This window comes from Eutrema salsugineum, unplaced genomic scaffold, assembly GCF_000478725.1.
Source record: "Eutrema salsugineum unplaced genomic scaffold, Eutsalg1_0 scaffold_10, whole genome shotgun sequence".
Taxonomy (NCBI): Eukaryota; Viridiplantae; Streptophyta; class Magnoliopsida; order Brassicales; family Brassicaceae; genus Eutrema; species Eutrema salsugineum.
The window spans coordinates 3,946,587-3,966,161 of record NW_006256908.1 but is presented as its reverse complement, the minus strand read 5'-3'; the positions used below and the strand labels follow the sequence as shown (position 1 = coordinate 3,966,161).

At 34.4% G+C, this 19,575-nt stretch overlaps 2 protein-coding genes across 3 annotated transcripts; one reads left to right on the top strand and one right to left on the bottom strand.

Annotated features, from left to right (window-relative positions):
- The first annotated feature begins 5,377 nt into the window (after nucleotides 1-5,377).
- LOC18028059 (ethylene-responsive transcription factor RAP2-7) lies at nucleotides 5,378-8,457 on the top strand. Of its 2 annotated transcripts, XM_006409820.2 has the most exons (10): nucleotides 5,378-6,273; nucleotides 6,379-6,404; nucleotides 6,493-6,523; nucleotides 6,612-6,699; nucleotides 6,788-6,933; nucleotides 7,112-7,156; nucleotides 7,291-7,385; nucleotides 7,471-7,592; nucleotides 7,679-7,789; nucleotides 7,879-8,457. In XM_006409820.2, the coding sequence occupies exons 1-10, from the start codon at nucleotides 5,774-5,776 to the stop codon at nucleotides 8,098-8,100; spliced, it is 1,386 nt and encodes a 461-aa protein (XP_006409883.1). In that variant the 5' UTR covers nucleotides 5,378-5,773; the 3' UTR covers nucleotides 8,101-8,457. The 2 variants fall into 2 exon arrangements, with proteins under 2 accessions (XP_006409883.1, XP_006409882.1); XM_006409819.2 differs by lacking the exon at nucleotides 7,112-7,156 and having other exon boundaries at nucleotides 5,774-6,273.
- A 4,656-nt stretch (nucleotides 8,458-13,113) lies between these two features.
- LOC18028058 lies at nucleotides 13,114-18,902 on the bottom strand. Its single transcript, XM_006409818.2, has 13 exons — nucleotides 18,768-18,902; nucleotides 18,116-18,215; nucleotides 17,510-17,637; nucleotides 17,268-17,418; nucleotides 17,063-17,172; nucleotides 16,843-16,926; nucleotides 16,713-16,761; nucleotides 16,526-16,617; nucleotides 16,105-16,237; nucleotides 15,907-15,986; nucleotides 14,410-15,821; nucleotides 13,922-14,035; nucleotides 13,114-13,825 (listed from the first exon to the last, which is right to left on the bottom strand). The coding sequence occupies exons 2-13, from the start codon at nucleotides 18,206-18,208 to the stop codon at nucleotides 13,359-13,361; spliced, it is 2,913 nt and encodes a 970-aa protein (XP_006409881.1). The 5' UTR covers nucleotides 18,209-18,215; nucleotides 18,768-18,902; the 3' UTR covers nucleotides 13,114-13,358.
- Between the last annotated feature and the right edge of the window lie 673 nt (nucleotides 18,903-19,575).

Here is a 19,575-nt window from a genome sequence, read left to right as displayed (position 1 = left end):
ACTTTATATGTATTTTTCGATCTATTCATAGCCAATTTTTATTTTTCGATCTATTTATAATTAATTTATTTGAATTTTTAATTAAATGTTTGGACAACTAATTTGAATCGCTATTCTTAACGGTTTGATACATCCATGTCTTATTGGCAATGGATGAAGCAATTCAAGATCCTACGCTTCAAATGTACTACAATTGATATAAAATTTAACATTTAACCCCCAGAAATGTGCTACAATTTTCTTCACTTGGAAAGCCAGGGCGGAATATAGTTCGTTGGATCATTTATGTGGCATATCCACTACGTGGCACAACATAATTGGGTAGAGAGGATTTTTTACATTATCAGCAATATATTGAAAACTATTTTTAATTTGGCACTTGGTTTACCTACCGGCCCTAGCAGGTAGCGAAGAGATCCATTATTGGGAGTAACCAAAATTGGAATAATTTACGTTTTCCAGATTTATAGTTTGTTTATATATTTATGTATCTTTTAAGGTTGAAGACTTGGTTACCACTTACCATGATGGGAAAGGGCACAAAAGTATTTTGTTGTGTGATTAAAATACCAACAGAAGCATTTATTTTTCTTCTTTTCTAATCATTTTCAGTTTTTGCTTCTTTATTCAAACACAGCCGATGATTAACTTCTCTCTTTTTTCATGTCGACCAATGTTCATTATGGCTGAGATGGTAAAAATATTTATTTATTTTTTATTTTCAAATTAAAATATTATATTAATGATTTGACCTATTCCAGAGGTAAAACGTGGTTAACAAATAAAATTAGAGAAATTAGTAAATATGGATAAAAATCAAGGTCGGTTCATAGACAATGGTTATGAAAAAATGATTTGAATTACCGCTTTGTCTGATTTCGTATAAGCTGAAAAATCACGTCATTTGCTATTCACTTTTTAGTGATTTCGAAAACCAGTTAAGAGAGTTTCACGGCTATTACCGATTGAAATCCACGCTGAATGTGATACGCTGCTTCAAAAGCTATGCTGCCACATCCCGAAACTCTTTACCGATCACAAGCCAAATCTCTATAATGATTTGAATATATATTTAGTGATGGTGAAAATATAAAGACATGTTCAATAGTTTAATCGTTCCATTGGTATAAAATCTTAATGTTTTACCAAAAAAAAAAAAAAAAATGTTCAATAGTTTTTGAAATTAAATAGCATAAAAATTAAGGACTGTTGAAAAAGGTTAATTATTTTATTTTATAAATTATTTTAAACGGAAAGTACGATGTTCTATTACACATACTACCGCCCTACACATTCGGGAGTATATATAACAATAGTTTCTTAGAATTGAGAAAGTATAATATCGAGGAAACAAACAATGTTGGGATGTGAATGGGATACATAATGATGAAGAGAAATGTCAAAATCATGGGAGCCAACTAATTTGGGAGGATCTTTAGGGGAAATGTGTGGAGATGTGCGTGTCTACATTTTGGCTTTTCCCATGTAATAAGGAAAATCTATATGTTAGATTTTATTGGTAAACAATGTGTATTTATCAGTAAACGATTTCGACCACCTTCCTCGTTTTTCTTAAGACTTATAAGACTTATATTTTCTCTGAATTGTCTATATTTTTCTCTACGGTTTGTTAAAAAAACCTTTGGTTTCTCCATTCCTCAAATATAAGGTTGCTTCTTATTGGTTCTTATCTAGTTTCTTTAACAAAAAAGGTTGGTTCTTATTTGCACTTCCTCAAATATTTGTTCTTTTTCTAATAAAACCGTATAATGTGTTTTTAAGACTCATTCGAAAACATTCAAATGCATTTAAAATATTTCATATTATACCTTTTAAAAATTTTCATAACATGATAGAACACTCTTAATCAACAAATACATTGATAGAAATGAGATAAGATATAACACTCAATCAACAAAGTCATTGATAGAAATGAGTTATGAGTGAATAATTTACCTTTTTTGAAACGCATTCATTTAGCGATAATTCAAGTAATTAATACGAAAAAGAAGTGTAAGCGAATTATTGAATAAAGAAAGTGAGAAATACAATCTCAATTTTAACTTCACTTAAATTTAAAGGAAACATATCATTCCTTGTAACTAAATTGAAGTTCTTGCGAAGGAAATGATCATGAAATTACCAAAAGAAGTAAACCAAGTTTCTAACAAAGCAAGTAAAATATGAGGAAACAATGCTAAACTACCTCACCTAAGCACTCCACAATATCAAATGCAGCCTAGTTAATATTTTTACACCCGGAAAACGAAGTTCATTTTCATTTTCTCGAACGGGATAAAAAATATACTTTTTTAACTGATAAAAACTAAATCTGGTGAGATGTTCATATTTTTACGTTAAATAAGTCTATTTAAAAAGTTTTCTTTTTTTGCCAAGCTCTATTTGAAATAGTTACTATAGTAATCACTAACATACCCGGAACTTTTTTGTTTAATTTGTTAATGTGGCAGCTAATTTTGATACAATAACCGATGATCGAATTTAGATTTAGTGAAAAAGGTAAGAGAGGCAGAGCCACTAGCCCACATCCTCTTAGCCGTTGCATTTGCATCTATAACTTAGAAATTATTTTTCATATATTAAAATGTCTGGTTTAACAGATAAACTGCATTACGAGTTATATATTGTTATTGGTTTTCTAATAATGTTGATTTAAGTTAGAATTGGTCCTTTTCATCCTTCTAAAAACTATCCTTAAAATTTAATGCCAATCGCATCCAAGTTTTCAATTGTGACATGACCATTTGAAACAAGTGTTATTACGGTGAATAAAAAGAAGTTTAGTCATTTCTTATAGTCATCTAATCACAGTCACACCCCATAAACATGTTTTCCAGCAATCACATCCCGAAGTTATTATCTTTCGCAATCGCATCCAACCAAAATAAATTCACTATCTTTTCATCAAAATTATTTATATTTAATAAAAAACCAACATTTATTTACCCACTTGCATATTTCCTTGTCGGCAAGGTGTCTACATTGCTTGCTTTTAGGATGTCGCTTATATTTTAATTCGCATGAATCGAACAACTAGCCTCATAACATAAGACATAATTATCCCTCCAAGACGAATATTAATTAGTGATAACAAAACTACAAAAGTGATGAAAGAGGATACAAATTTTATAATCTTGTAAAATTAATTATTCTAATCTTGCGATCATGTGAGTATAAGAAACCAACTTAGGGTTTGGTGGCACTAAGAAGTGTTGGTACGCAAACAAACGAGTGTGTGCAAATATCATAGTTATAGCTACATCATTGGCATTGTCTTGTCCTTGTCCAAAATTTATGTATTTTTTCTATCAAAACTTTTAGTAGTCTATTCTGTATTCAAAATCACTAAAATTAATAATTGTGTTTTGAAAAAAAAAATAAAATACGCAAATCTAAAATATATTAATATAGACGACCTAACTGGTTGAGTGGTCAGATGGCTAAAAAAAATCTTTCTAGCAAAAAATCCCTTGTTCTATCTGGTATACTAATTAATTTGAAGCATAAATACAAACATATAGTCTTAAGTTAATCTTGGTAAAATATGATTATAGTTAAACTTCAAAAAAAGTGTAATTGAATTTTTAATTTTACGTAATGTAAAGGTAAATTGTCGACATAAGTAAAGACTAAGATAAGAGAAAGTAAGAAAAAAAACAAAAGAATATACCCAAGTTGTTAAAAAAAAAAAACTAGAGAGTCACATGTTACTCATGCTCGTGAACGGGACGATGAAAGATAAGGATCGGACACTTTGGTGATTCCTGAATCACATGTTACATGTAGGTGAAAAAAATTGGAAAATGGACCATATAAAAGCTAAGTCTTATTTAAAATTGCGTTAAGAAAATTAATGTTTAGATTTGAGTCAACCCCAGCCGTTAGATCACTGACCCACTCTTATTGACCAATGTGAAGGACAATGCCGTCCAAAGAGAGAGCTCATAATCGCATGTTTTAGGTTTATCCTTTGTCATAGATATTTTCTTCCAATCTTGCTATGTGGCAAAATGTCAATGGTAGTTGTCTAGTTGATATATTATTTTCTATTTTTTTGGGGTTTTATTTAGAATATATGATCAAATCTAATTTCTAAACAAATATCGTGATTTAAATTAATCTGTTGGTTTCACCTGTAACCCTTTATAAATTAACAACAGTTTACAACAATGGTAAGGAGTATAGTAGTTTGTTGGTTACTATTTATCGTCTCTAAACATTTCATTAAATGTTTGTTGCTTTTTTTTTTTTTTTTGCTAGAAACTCATTTGTTTCGTGATCAAACCCGTTCTTAAAAAGAGTTTAAAACAAAAATTGAATCACTAAGTTTAAAATGAAAATAACAATTTAATCTAATCAATAGATTTATCGGTTTGACTCCAACTAAAAGAACCTAGTTAAACATGAAATCTCAGAGAACTGTACCAAAGATATGTAATCACTATTAGAGGCATGGTTTTGGTTCAAGAGACAAGAACGTAAATTTGCTGCATGATTCGATTATAAGCGTGTAAAACACATTGTTCTTGAGTTACTTACTCAAGAGTCGCTTGAGTTTAGGTCGAGTGTTTAACTTGTGGTGGACTTAGAAAACTCTTATAGCCAAGGAGCTACTCTTTAAATCCGAATGTCAAGTTAAAAAAAAAAAAACCGAATGTCCATTCTTAGAATAAAATAAATGAAAATATTCAGTTATATAGTAATTTTAGTAGAAACTAGAAAGTTTGTTCATTGAGGTTATATGACTTTAAAACACTTTAAAGTCACACATTTGGGTTTTAGTAGTTGAAATCTTATGTGAGTAAAGATTGGTAATTTATTATTTTAAATAATCTACCTTTTTAAAATGAAAATTTTTTCTGATAATTGTTTAATATTTACACTAATTTATGATTAAAAAAACATAAGAAACAAAAACAAATCTACACCGAATTTGGATATCTTTATCTTCAAAATTAAAAACACTCAAATTCAAATACTATACTGAAATTAAAATACTCAACTTCGAATACCATATTTTTCAAAACAGATAAAACTGGATACCAGATTGGATCTTGATGCTGCATGATATGCCAACCCTAATATTTATCTCCTCACAATACTATAAAACTGACGGCAGGTCTAAGAAATAAAAAAAAAAAATTAATTTCCTACTTAGAGCCTAAACCCAGTGTCATAAACCAAAAGCATTGACCAAAAGCAGTGCGTACCGGATTTGACCGAAAACCTGCTCAGCCGGTACACCACTGCCAAAAAAGGACCAACAACAATTACTCATTACCGATAGAAAATGTTTTAATTTTTATTATAAATTATGATCGTTCCTCTAAAAATGGGTCTGAAATGTTCCCTCACACGTCTCCCTCCTCTCTCTCTTTCTTTATCTTCTCCAATACAGAAGAACAATCCGTTAACAATCCCTCGCCGCCGGTGACATTTTCCGGCGATGAAACTTCTCTTTCTCACTCCTCGCCGTAGTATTCACAAAATTCGCCGTCCAATGTCGCTAGACCGCCTATACCTTTGAAATCTACTTTCCTCTTCTTCTTCCTCTTCCTCTCTCTCTCTCTCTCTCTGTCTCTTTTGTTGCCTCTTCTCTCGAGCTTCCTTAATCTTATCATGTGATTATGTAATCGTGTTTGTGTATAAGACGATCGCTGATACTGATTCTACTCGGTGGCTACTTTTTTTTCGTCTTTTAAAATTTGGTGAAATCAACAGATTATTTGAAATTTATTTTGCCGGAGAAGAGATGCTGGATCTTAACCTAGACGCAGACTCTCCCGAGTCGACTCAGTACGGTGACTCATACTTAGATCGGCAGACATCGGAGGGGTCAGGTAATCGAGCGGAGGAGTCAGGGACGTCGACGTCGTCGGTAATCAATGCCGACGCAGACGACGACTCTTGCTCGGCTCGCGCTTTCACTCTCAGCTTCGACATATTAAAAGTCGGAAGCAGCGGCGGAGACGAAAGCGCCGCCGCCTCTATCTCCGGCGTGACTAAGGAGTTTTTCCCGGTGGCTGGAGACTGTGGTCACTTGCGAGATGTCGAGGGATCGAGCTCTAGAAGCTGGATCGATCTCTCTTTCGATGGCTCCGGCCACCACGGAGAGATGAAATCGATGGCTCCGGCTCCGGCGCCGGCTCCGGTACCGGTGAAAAAGAGTCGGAGAGGACCAAGGTCAAGGAGCTCTCAGTATAGAGGAGTCACTTTCTACAGAAGAACTGGCCGATGGGAATCGCATATTTGGTAAAATCCAAATTTGCTGATTATTCAACTTCATCGATTTTGCTTTTTCACTATTGAAGTTGATCAAATCAAAACTCTCTCTGTTTGGTTTCTACTTTCTTGCAGGGATTGTGGGAAACAAGTCTATTTAGGTAACACACAAAGCTTAAAAGTTTCATGATTGTTGATAGAACAAGTTCTTGATTCATTTTTGTATCTTTCTTGTTGGTTTCAATTTAGGTGGTTTTGACACTGCTCATGCCGCAGCTAGGTAAATTTAGATCATTTTCCTGAGCTTTGTGTTTTGGATTAGGATTTTGTAGATGAATAAACTTTGAGTTTCTTCTTTTTGTGTTTAGAGCTTATGATCGAGCTGCTATCAAATTCAGAGGCGTTGATGCTGATATCAACTTCACTCTCGCCGATTACGAGGAAGATATGAAACAGGTTTTGATATGAATGTAGTTTGGTTTACATGTTTGTGTGATCACTTCTTTTTATGGAGATTGTTGAATTGAGTATTGTCTCTCAACAGGTACAAAACCTGAGCAAGGAAGAGTTTGTGCACATACTCCGACGTCAAAGCACGGGTTTCTCGCGTGGAAGCTCAAAGTATCGAGGAGTCACATTACACAAATGTGGGAGATGGGAAGCTAGGATGGGGCAGTTTCTTGGTAAAAAGTGAGCAACTTTTGTCCTTGATCATAAAAACCTTCAATTTTTTTAGGAAATTCTGTTCAGTGTTTCTCTGAAATGAGACGAGGAATGGTGTCTCAGTAATGAACCCAAAAGAGTAGGAGAAATGCTTAGGAAATGGTGATTTTCGTCTTGGGAGGTTTTAAAAACGCTTGAATTGCAGGTATATTTACCTTGGGCTGTTCGACAGCGAAGTAGAAGCTGCAAGGTCTCCTAAATTGATAATGAATTTTACTTGTTTTGCCTGAAAAAAACTTTTGATACCTCTTAAGAAAACTTCAATTAGTTTTACATATCCAAGTGTTGTTTCTCTCTTTCTGAACACTTTCTTTGAAAAAACAGGGCTTATGACAAAGCTGCAATCAACTCCAATGGTCGAGAAGCAGTCACCAATTTCGAGCTGAGTTCATACCAAAACGAGATAAACTCTAACGAAGGTAATGTAGTCAATATGAATAACAACATTTCATCATCATTCAATCTATAAACCATCTCTGATAGTTTTTTTTCTACTATATGAAGGTGGTCATGACAAACTTGATCTCAACTTGGGAATCTCTCTTTCTCCCGGAAATGCACCAAAGCAAAGGCTCTTTCATTACCCTTCTAACACTTATGAAACTCAGCGTGGAGTTAGCTTGACAGTAAATTCTCTAATATCAATCTCTCATGAATCCCTTGTAAAAGGCAGCGAAAAACGTTTTTCTTATAAAAAACAAAACTTATGCAGATAGATAACGAGTTCATAGGAAAGCCAGTGAATACACCTCTTCCTTATGGATCATCAGACCATCGTTCTTACTGGAACGGAGCATGCCCGAGTTATCATAACTCCGTCGAGGTATAAGACATATAACAACACAAACAGCAACTCTCAACATAGGGATTTGCAATGAAACGATGTTTTTGTTATGATTTTGGTTTTTGCAGGGAAGAGTGGCTTCTGAGAAGAGAAGTGAAGGTGAAGGAGGGATGATGAGTAGTAGTAGTAACTGGGGATGGCAAAGACCACAACCATCGTTGGCCGGCGGAGCACAACCACCGTTGTTCTCAGTTGCAGCAGCAGCATCATCAGGATTCTCTCATTTCCGGCAACAACCACCTCCCAGTGACAATGCCTCCTCTCGTGGTTACTTTTATCCACAACCTTAACTTATAAAGAGAGGGCTTCAAAAAAAGAAAATTGGTATTTTTTGAGAGTTTTTAAGCCTCTCTTTTTTAAAAAATGTCTTTTGGGTAAATTATACATACAATGATTCAGAATGAGAAAAACAAAAAAGATAGGTGTTTATGGCTTTTTACCCAAAAGAAAATGTCACTTTTCTTATCAACTTAATGAAGGAAAATGTGTGTTGTGGTATTTTGGATTTTTTTCATTGGATATGCTTTCTTTATAGTTTATGTGAATTAAAAATGTTACTTCCTTGTTTCTTGGTAAGAAAAAACTATTGGAAATTGGAAGGTACATTTTTGTAAATAATTAAGAAATAAAATTAAGGATTGGGTTTTTTTTTGTCGTTATGTGATTTGGTTATTTTGATATTCAATAATAATAATACACAAACACTGTTTGAAAAGAACAGTAAAGAGAGATAGTGATAGGATGTGACAATTTTGGCTGCCTCTTCGGAACACCAAAGGATTCGGCGAAAACATTAGTTTTCTATATTTGTGGACACATTTTCGGATATAACTAAATAAATACTTATATTCTAAAAGTCACGTGTTATATAATTATAGTACTTGTCGACCCCAAAAAAGTCGACAAAATATATATAGTACTTAACGATATACTAGAGAGAGTCGTGCATTGCATATGGTGGTTTTAACTTTTGGAATAGAGTGGAATGGAATGGATTCTAATTTTCTAAATTTATATTCATAATCTTAACAAAAAAAGTTGACAAAAATAATACTTTGAAAAAAACAGTATCATTTGACATTTGCAGAGGCGGTATTCAAAATATGAAGATTCTCAAAAAAAAAAAATTATGCCCCATTAATCAGTGAGTTTTAAAAAGAGGTATAAAGTGCAGAAGTGTCAAATAAACTCCATAACTAAGTATTTTGTTTTATGGTATGGCATTTATAAAATTAAACTATTTATTAAAATCATCCACCTCTAAAACTTTTTATTAATAACGATTTTACCACTCATTTTTTTTTCCTGCAAATCTATTATATAAAAACTCAGTTAAACTTCATAAGCTTGACACATAAACTTCTCTCCTTAAGACACATCATCTGCCACATCATTTACCACATCAGCTTTTCAAAATAATTTATGAAAAAAAAACAAAAACAATATCTATCCCTCTTCGTCTTCTTCTTCTGAATTCTTAGTAGTCGATTCACAAGACATAAAGGAGACAACAATTCTTCAGCCAAAGAACAAAAATGTGGCGGAAGAAGGCGGAGAAATATGGCTGGAACCGAATAAGTTATGTCAACTCTCCTCTCTGGATTTGCAGCAGCAACGATCCACCATTAACGTAAGCTCCGAAGATACTCTTAATCCACTTTTTGGGTGTTTTTCAATCGACATATTTTCAATTTTCACGTCTTGGGTTCTAGGGTGCCAAAGTGCTTACGGTGGAGCTGGTGGCATTCTCTGCGAGTTACTGAAGACTCTTGCTCTTTTATGGATTCGAAAACATTCATATTGTAAGTTCTTTAAATTGTTTTGCCTTTCAATTTTCCTCAATCTTAGTATGCAGATGAGTTTTTAATTTTAGTTTCTTTGCCTCAGATTTTGAGTACACTAGAAAGTTCACTCCTTTAGAATCTCCCACTCTACTACAGGATTTGATTTGAGGTTTATGGTTTTCAAAGTTGATAATTTGACAGTTTTTTATTTCTTTGAGCTCTTCATTTGTATGTTTCATGAGATTCTATTTGGGTTCTACTGAACACCAGAAATATTTTTAAATATGTATTTAGGAGGACTCTGTGTTCAGCTGCCTTTGCCGATAGGTTTAGTGTTACCTCAAAGACTCTGGATAGGCAATTATAGATTGTAATTTTCTAGATTCATGATTAACTTATTATCATTGGAAACCAAGAAAAGAATTTGGGTTTTACTTCTGGTTTTTCTGAAGTTTTAGTTACAAAAATGAATAGAGAAGTAATTTTGCTTGAGCTAAGCTCATATAGGCATTTGCATGTGTACCAAACTTTTCCCTTCTCAGTTTTGATTCTTTTCAATTTAGCATGATGATTCATAATATTGTTGTTTATGTTTTTTCTGCCTAGAATTTTTTTACACACAAAAAGAGCCAAGACGAGATAATGGGGCAGTTTCGTGATGTGAACGCCTGAGTATGAATATCATCATAATATTCCATCTTTTTTTAGCTGTGGCCGAAGATTTGTTTATTTGTTTCTTGATAAGATATAATTATATTCACATAAATCTTAAAATCAGTGACTTTGAGTGTGCACTGCGCTTTCTTTTGATTCCATCACAGGCTGAAATAAGAAGACACACGGCTATCTGCAGTTATGTAGTGAGCACAACGACTCTGGCATCCTAAGGCATGGCTATTTTGTATTGCCGTAAAAGACAGTGGTCAGTTAGAATATCTAAGCATGTTCAGTTTACTTGATTTTACGAAGCTCATCAATCATGCTCTCTCACTATACATATTTGATGAATAAAGTTGATTTCACTTTTCAAATGTTTTAGAAAATAATATTCTAAGTAAAATCAATATCCTAAAAATAATTTTTACAAACTGCTCTTTTTGGTGATAAATTCGTTTTTAGAAATTTACAAAAACGATTTTTATGTGTCTGTAGATATATCTACATACACAAACAACATTAAAAAAAACAGAGATGAGTACTACTATCGTAGTACGTGTCTTATAATGTAGTGTGTACATGATTGACTGGTGTGTGAGATTGGAGTTTGATACTTTTATAATTTATTTCTGAGATTTTTTATTGGGAGCAGTCGTGTTTGTCCTGAATTTTTGCTGTGACTCAATTTTTTTGGTGCACTACATAAGTCTATAATCTATTAATAGTCTTGCAATATCTGTCTGTGTCTTTTTAGAGTTGAGGACACTGGTTTTGTTCAACTTATCCACTCTGTGTTTCCTTTTTTTCTCAGCGAATGATCCTCTGTGACACCTTCATCGATGCTGGACCGGAGATGAAGAAAATGGGAACTGGACAGAGCTTGAAACTTAAAGGCTGATGGGAAAAATGAAAAATCTGATAAAATTTTATGATATTTGCTTTAGATAAGAGAAACATATATTTTCGATGCAAAAGTGACACCATAAGCGAGATAGTTATTTCTAAATGAGTTCTTCTTGGCCAAAAATTAAGAATTGTTCTTCACACATTTATTTCTAAAACATATACTCTTTTAACTCTTTTTTAACTTTGCTAAAAGGAAATATGTGATCTTCTTTCTTTAAGATGATCCTTCTGTTTTTATTTTCACAGTTTTGCTTTCATTTTTGGTTACGGATGATACTATTAAGTTAGGGTACACAAATCATATGAAAACTACGTGTTCAACGAATATGAGTTAGGGGTGTATTACTTTAATTTTCAATAAATTAGAAATATTGAATAGTATATATTTAATATTGTACACTCTAACCAAAATTAACATAAAACCCAATAAAAATATGATTATATTAACAATTTACTTAAATAACAAAAAAATTAGAAAAGTTGTTCCGCGGCGTAGCGCGGGTTAACTCCTAGTACTACAAAAAAATTAGGATACATTGTTCTTGGGGCTATATTCTATTTTTTTTATATATATAAAAATATATTTGTAAGTTTGTATTAGTCATTAAATGTTTAAAGATATTTGTGTAGTTGTTATGACAATTGTCAAGGTAAAGGCAAAAATAAGAGATTCCCGATCTCTTGTTCTGTCAAATCAAATCTCAAAGTCTATCTACCGGTTCGGGGTGATGTAAATCATAATATTCAGTAAGATGTGATGTCTTAAGAAAACTAAATTATTATTCACAATATTCCAAAAATGGTCCTTTCCTATGACTCGTATCCTATGCCTTTATCAGTAATCTAAAACTCACTTGTTTCTTTATACATATTATTATCCTTGTTTTGTAGTAAAGTAGGATTACCACCATCTTTAGTCGACAAATTCTTTGAATAAATAATACTTTTATGATGAATGCATTCATGTGATTCACAATAAAACACATAACTAATCTGTCCCAATTCCCAAATTAATTTAATGTATGCAAGATCATTAATAATCAAAGGCTGAGTCGGCTATTAACGGCAAAAAATCTATAATATCGAGGATTTGGTCATTTGGTGGACAAACGTTTTCGCTAAAAATTCACCAAAAAAATGGCCAAAAAGTCTAAACGAGGTCCAACAAACCTATCATAAGACATTAAGAGTATTTTTGAGGAAAGAAAAAAAAGACTATAAAAAGTATATGGCGTGAGTTTTGTGGACAGGACAAATATGAACCAGCATGTGTGGACGTTTTCTTTACTTAAGCAAATTGGAGGCATCTCAAAGATATAAGTATATGGTTTTGTTTCTGCCGAATTTAATGCGATCAATACTATTTTCTGACGAAGTACCAAATACATACATTTATTATTTTTTTGTGATTTTTGATGATATACATTTATTAGTATTATTAATATTTTATTTTATTTTTAGTTGCGTAGGGTATATTATAATGCTAGTCAGCAGCAGGAAGAAGGCAACAAAGGCATAAAAGCAAATAAATACCAATGATGACCTACATTGTCGGAGAATCCTTAATATAAACAATTGTATTTTTTAGTGGTACAAAATGAGACAACGTGAGACGATTGTGAAACATTATGGGTCCATTCCATAAACAAATGTAGAATTATTTTATAATTGAATCAAAAGAGAAAGATGGTGTCTCCTCAGATTCATAATATCTATCTGCATTTAGTTATATAGGATTAAGGATTTAGTTGGTGTAGTAGAATACTAAACACATCTCAATTAGTGATTAATATTATTTATTTACTTACTAGTCATATGTTATGCCACACCACAAAAGCAAAGTAGTGTTATATTATATTAGTCAACTAATGGTTTTTTAAAAAGTTGGAATTTTGGTGTTGAAATACAACTACTGTTAGTTAACAGATTTTCAAAAATTTCTCAACTGAAGACGCAAGAAGACAAAATCTTATGTAACCCTCCTCATAATTGAAAACCATATTTGACATATTTCAAAATGAAAGAAAAATGTTATAATGAAATGCATAATAAACCGATAAAAAACTTCCTAAAGCTTTTTTACAACCACCTCTCTCTTTTTGGCTCAGTTTCTAAGTAACCAGAAAGCTAAGATTCAAGGTCGAGGCGATCTAACCGCAGGCTCCTAGACCAGACCAGTGCATTGGCTCTGCCCATTTTTGTTAAATCCTGAACATCCCATTGCAACCATTCATCCGATTTGTTGAACCAAAGAGCGTCTCATTCTGGAGTCTGTTTCGGCTTTGGACCTCGTTACTAAACCCATCCCAGTTACCATTATTAGGCAAGGCCAGATTTCTAGACAGCAAGTTACTCCCTTGAGATTGATCAATGAGCCTTGATGCCATTCCCAAAGAATCTGTGAATCTACAGTTTTGTTGCGGAGAAGACAAAGGGCTCTGCATTACCAGTTGCTGTTGTTGTTGTTGAAGCTTTGCATCGTTTCCAAACATGTTTGAGTTTCCTTGAAAGTTTGATCTGAAATCTAGGTTTGCCTTCTCAAAGCCTGGACCAACGGCCAAAATCGCAGGATCCATAATCTGAACATCTCTGACAGCACCGGTATTATCAACTGGAAGTGACTGATATGGATTACTGAACATTGTTGAATCAGAAAAACGATGGTTTCCTACAAGTAACGAGATCAGATTTTCAGTTTATCTTTAGAGCAAACATATCATATAAACCAAAACAACTAAGAGGGGAACTTCAAATATAAAACTACCTGAATATCCATTAAACGTCTGCGTTTCTCTCCCATTTGACGTGAAGCCTGGAGGAGGAGGTCGACTTGCAACTGAAAATCCAGGTGGCGCTGAAACCGGACATCTTGGAACAGCTACAAAACAAAAAATACACAAGGAGAATAAGATTTACACAAGTGCGCAATAATATGCAGGCACACATGCTTTCAAAACAAACCCAAGTCGATATCCAGGAAGCATGCTAATTCCATAACCAAGAGAAGCATCACCCTAAGAACCATATATTCATTTCAAGAACCTAATATACTCATACATTTAAAACTGGCGCTAGAAGTTATAGACAGTATTCTGGACTGGAGCTAGAGAGTGTTTAAAATCCATATCTACGACCATCAAACTGGAAATAACCAGTTTGGTGCTGTATAAGTAAAACATGAAATGAAAATATAATATAAACACCTAGAAGGCTATAAAGGCTTGAGGTAAGAGGATGAGAAATGACACTCACAAGGAGGTTTATAAGACGAGGGCAACGTGGAGTTTTGCGTGACATAATCTAGTCCCTCGAGATAATTGGATGAAAGGCCATTATACATCCCAAGCATTTTCATATCAGGGCTCTGCCGTTCTGAAGAATTCTGGTAGAAGTCACTGCCATGTGGTTTCTGGTTGAAGACATTATATGATTCAAAAGCTTGATCCTTGGATTCCTCTTGCCTTGCAAAAGAAAACCGGGACTGATTATTCTTAACTTCACTGGAACTTGCTAGCTTATGAGACTTGGCCTGTACGTCTCCTGGCTCTGGTAGCTTCGACAAGTTATGAGGTGAAGTTAAGTATTCATCAAGGTCTAAAGACAATATATTTGCAATTATCCTGTCATCTATTTCACTCCTAGAGTTTCCCTGTGAGTCAACGGAGCACTTTCCATTTGGTTGTGTGTCCCTTGCTTTGTCAGGAAACAACATAGAATGATTAAGACTGCTGTTTAAACGACTGGGCTCGCTATGTGTCATCTCGTTATATCCATGAGAGATGGGTGCTATACTACTTCCTCTGGACCCAAATACGCTCCTGGTTTCATCATGCTCAGCCTTATACTGGGATGAACAATGCTGCATACTATTTGACGTGCGTTGGAAGCCAGATTTGTTGGCCACATTGGGTTGACAGCTAAAAACTTCTGGATCCTTGAGTCTTTCTCTAATAAACAATGATAAATCATCCGCAGGTTCAAGATGCCTATCTGTTACCAATGGAGACATCAAAGCAGTACCTGTATTAGCTTCTTCTCTCGACACAACAGTCTCATTTGCGCTAGTTCTACCACAATTCTGTAATGGCTGAACTTCTCTAGTTTCATTGACACAATGCTGTCGAGAGTCTCGGGAAACTTCTGTATGAGAAGACTTTAAGGGACCGTGATCAACATGTGAACGGTCAGACCTAGTTAACCCATCTGTGCCATCCACAACACTATCTGCAATCACTGACACAGCGTCGCTGCATACGCTCTGTATTCTTCTGTCAACCTTTTTATTTCCATTGGACAGCATGGATCTACAAGACTGAGAAGTCTGTTCTGGATAGTCTGTGCAATCTGATGGCACACTAACAGCTCTACTATTATCCACACTTGCAGAAACTAATGCCTTACTATTGCTGGTCTGGGTCCTATTAACCACGGAAAGCTCCGGAAAATCAGTCTGACTATCCAATAGCTCAGGCGGTTTCAAGGCATTTCCATGTGAGGTATTATTATCCTCTAATGCTGGCTTCTTTGATACATCACTATGAGATGCAGAAGTCTGCATTGGATTTGTCGCAACCGCAGATGAAACTGTAACAGCTTTGTCTCTTACGGGTTCCCCAGCACATGGTGTATTCGGTATTGAAGACTGGCCTGAAGCATGCATTCCCCTGAAAAACCAGTTACAAGTGTCAGACAAAGCAGGTACACAGTTGGGGAAAAAAAAAAAATCTATGCACAAGAATTAAAGTGTACCACAAGGCTCCAGCAGGAAGAGTAACAGACCGGCCGTTGCTACTATTTGGGGGAGAACTTTTAACGACACTATGTCCATTCTGCAAAGAGAAAGAAGGCCGAAAAAGAATAAGCCAAAAGCAGTCCTTATTAAGCACATGAATATGGTGACAGCAGAAAAAAAAATATCAAGGGCTCCAAGAAGAGCTGGCAACTTACATTCACAACACTTTTTGGAATTTGTCTTGCGCTAGACTCATACTCAACATAATCATCGACTGGTGGAGGTAACATATTCCCTGAACGCCGCGGAAAATTGACCACCGTACCAGTAATTTGCGAAACAATTTTCCTTTTCAAAAAAAAAAGACAATCAGATAACCACCTATCGAAACACAACATATAGACCAGAGCAAAGAACTGATGCAAAATCATATCCCTGCCAGCCTCAAGAAAGTGTGAAAGGTAAGAGAAAACCAGATAGCGAACAAGTTCACATCTGGATCTATTGATGTCAACTAAAATATACTTCACTAAGAGAGCTCACCATCACCATAAAAAAAAAAACAAGAAATCGCCACAATCTATTGAGCTTAACTAAATAGGCAAAGCGGTTTCAAGATCATTGATCCTAGTTTACCTCATGTGGACTGATATGGTCTCATCTTTTGAAAAACTATCCTCTTGAGCACCAATCTCATGCAAATAAAGGCATTCTGCATTGGTACAAGGCTGCAGAAACAAAAAAAAAACATCCACGAAACACACTTAAATTTGTATGCAAGTTCTTAAAGGGAACTAGTTAGCGCAAGAAAATATCTGCTTACCATGTTTCTTAACCACGCATGACAATACTTCATGGTCCCAAAACATGCCCTGATGAGATCCAGAAATTTATTAGAAATGGAACCACAATTTACCACAACAAATCTTGAATAAAGGAAAAACATCACATACTTCAAAGATCTACCATCCAATATAAATGCATGTACTGATCGGATACATCGAATTGCTTCCTCCTCTTTGGAGTAAGTAATATATCTGGGAAATATCGATTTTGGAGACGAAAAGAAAAAGAAATGTTATTAGCAAACCTGTGTAATAGACCTCAGAGAGAAAGCGGTTCTGCTAAACTAGATACCATTAATGGAATGTGAAAGAAAATACGGATACATACACACTGCAAGTATTGTTTGGAAATTGTTGGACAGCCCCAGCTGCCGTTCGAGACATTGCTACCTTTACGACTTTCCCATATTGACCAAAGTATTCTCTACGCTGAAAGAGCTGCATGCATAGTAAACCAAAGAAAATGAGATGAGGTGTTCTCTTTCCAAAGAAAATGTGAGTGCCAAGGAGATAAGTTTAACTGGTAGAATTACATCTTCATCTGCCAGTTCAAGAGGCAAGCTCATAACGTAAACCAAGTTTCTTTGGATGACTCTCACACCAGTTAGTTCTTTCCTTCCCTCTGAAGGTTTAGTTTTCACCTTCTGTGATTTTTTCCGGTCATTGTTAAGTTCAGCAACCAACCTGGTGATTTATCAGGAAAAAAGGATAAGTTTTTGGGCGTCTTACATGAACCAATATGACTTTCTTTTTCAGTTTCAGATCTACGGTCTACCTTTCAGAGCTAATTGTCATTCCAACAATCTTTTCCTTATCATAAGGGGAACGACATGCAGGACAGCGACCCTCTGTTTTATCTCTCTCCGCCATCTCTATAATCTGATGGAAACACCAGACACATATCTGCACCAAGGACAAAAAATTTACATAAAAAAGGTGATAGATTATACGATGACCACACTACAGTGGCACAATAAAGGAACAAATAACAAGATAAAACTGGGCCATGTCAGTCTTAAGCATAGAATCTAAGAAAGGGTGTGCATTCCAAAGATACTTATTGACAAATGTGGGTCAACCAAGATGGAAACAGTAAGAAAAGAAAAAAGTTAATCAGAGACTAAAGATCATGGTCCTTCTTTCAGCAGAACATTGTTCCACAGAGGCATCAAAGCCATACAGAATTAACAGAAACTCATATCTCGTAATAACTGGTCCTCAAAGTCAAACTACCAAGCGGAGTACTTGCAAGACCAAATTTTTACACTCAAAGAAGACATATCAACGGCCAATTTTAGCAGACGACTAACAAGAACCCAAGAGACTCTGCTCGAATAGTGACGAGAAACAAACAAGAGGAAGCGGTTGTAATGTATCAAACCTGATAGCCACATTTGCAAGGTTTTAGATACTGATCAGTCAGGTCCATCTCCTCAGCACATATAGGACAAGTCTTCTCTCCTTTGTCATTCATCGTTAATCTGATTATTATTTAATATGAAATAAAAGAGACAAAACATGCATTATTAGATCAGAACATATTCAAAAATTCTTCAATAAATAAGTATACATACGATACTGCAACTAGACTAGTCCCAAAACTTCAAACCAACGAGAAGAAGACAGTGAAAAACAAATCTCAAACAAAAACTAAAAGGCCAAGAAAACACAAAATCCCCAAAATTATAGAACAATTTATCAAAAAAGGGAGAAACTTTCTCAACTCTTAAGCCTAAATTCGAAAGATTATTCGCAATGCAAACCTTTAACACTTCCAAATTTCCGTAATTTTAAAGAAACACTCAAGATTAGACAAGAAACAAAAAAAATCGTTGATGAATCAGGCTAAAACTCACAAAAGGAGTAGAAATCTAAAGCGAAAATCGAAAACTTGATGGAGAAATTCAAGTCGCGAGTTCCGAATTCAACGAACAAAACCCTAATTCCCGCGTTTAGGGTTTGAGACACACGCTTTCGAGACGAATTGTAGATACGAGAGACGAAGAGAGAGAGAGAGGGAGCGAGATGGTTACCAACGGTTGGTTAGGGGAAGGAAGGAGATGAGAGATTCGCAGAAAATCGAAGACGAGAGATTTGCGAAGAGAACGAAAAAACTGCTGCGATGTATGTTTAGTGGCTAAACCTTCTCCAATGGCTGGTGTTTTTCAAAGGTAAAATTGAATTGCCAAAATTTAATACCCCCAAGAGTCAGATAATATAAACAACACCAAAAAGAAAAATAAGGAAACCTAATTTATTTTCCAAGATTTTATTTTTGACGGCTATTTATTTTTCATGTTAAAGGTAGAGTCGTAGAGATAATACAATGCGAGTAAATTTTCAGGTTTTTTCCTATCCGATTTAATTTGGTTTATTAAATTTAAAATTGTTATAAATTGCATTCAATCCGGTTAAATACGGTTTGTTTAAATATATAAAATGAAAACTTGAATATGGTTTATTTTCACTTAAATTGGTTCAATTTTTACATGAGTTATTTCAAATTTTGACTTCAATTTAGTTAAACCAGAATATAAACTATTTTTGTTGGCAAGGAATTAATCGAAATTCTTCTTTTGTGTTGGAGAAAGATAAAATCCGTGAAATTAGTGTGTTGAGATATATTTAAACTAATCTAACCTATATTTTTTTTCAACAGGGATCAACCTAAACGGTATTAACAGATATATTTATTTAAGGCATAAAAATATTTTATGGACGATGCTAAAAAAAAAGGTTTATTACCACAGCAATTAATTAATGAAGATATTAAATGAAATAATAGTCAAAAGCCGCCCATGGAGTCGAGTTGTGTTTGGTCCGAATACTTTCTGCAAATCC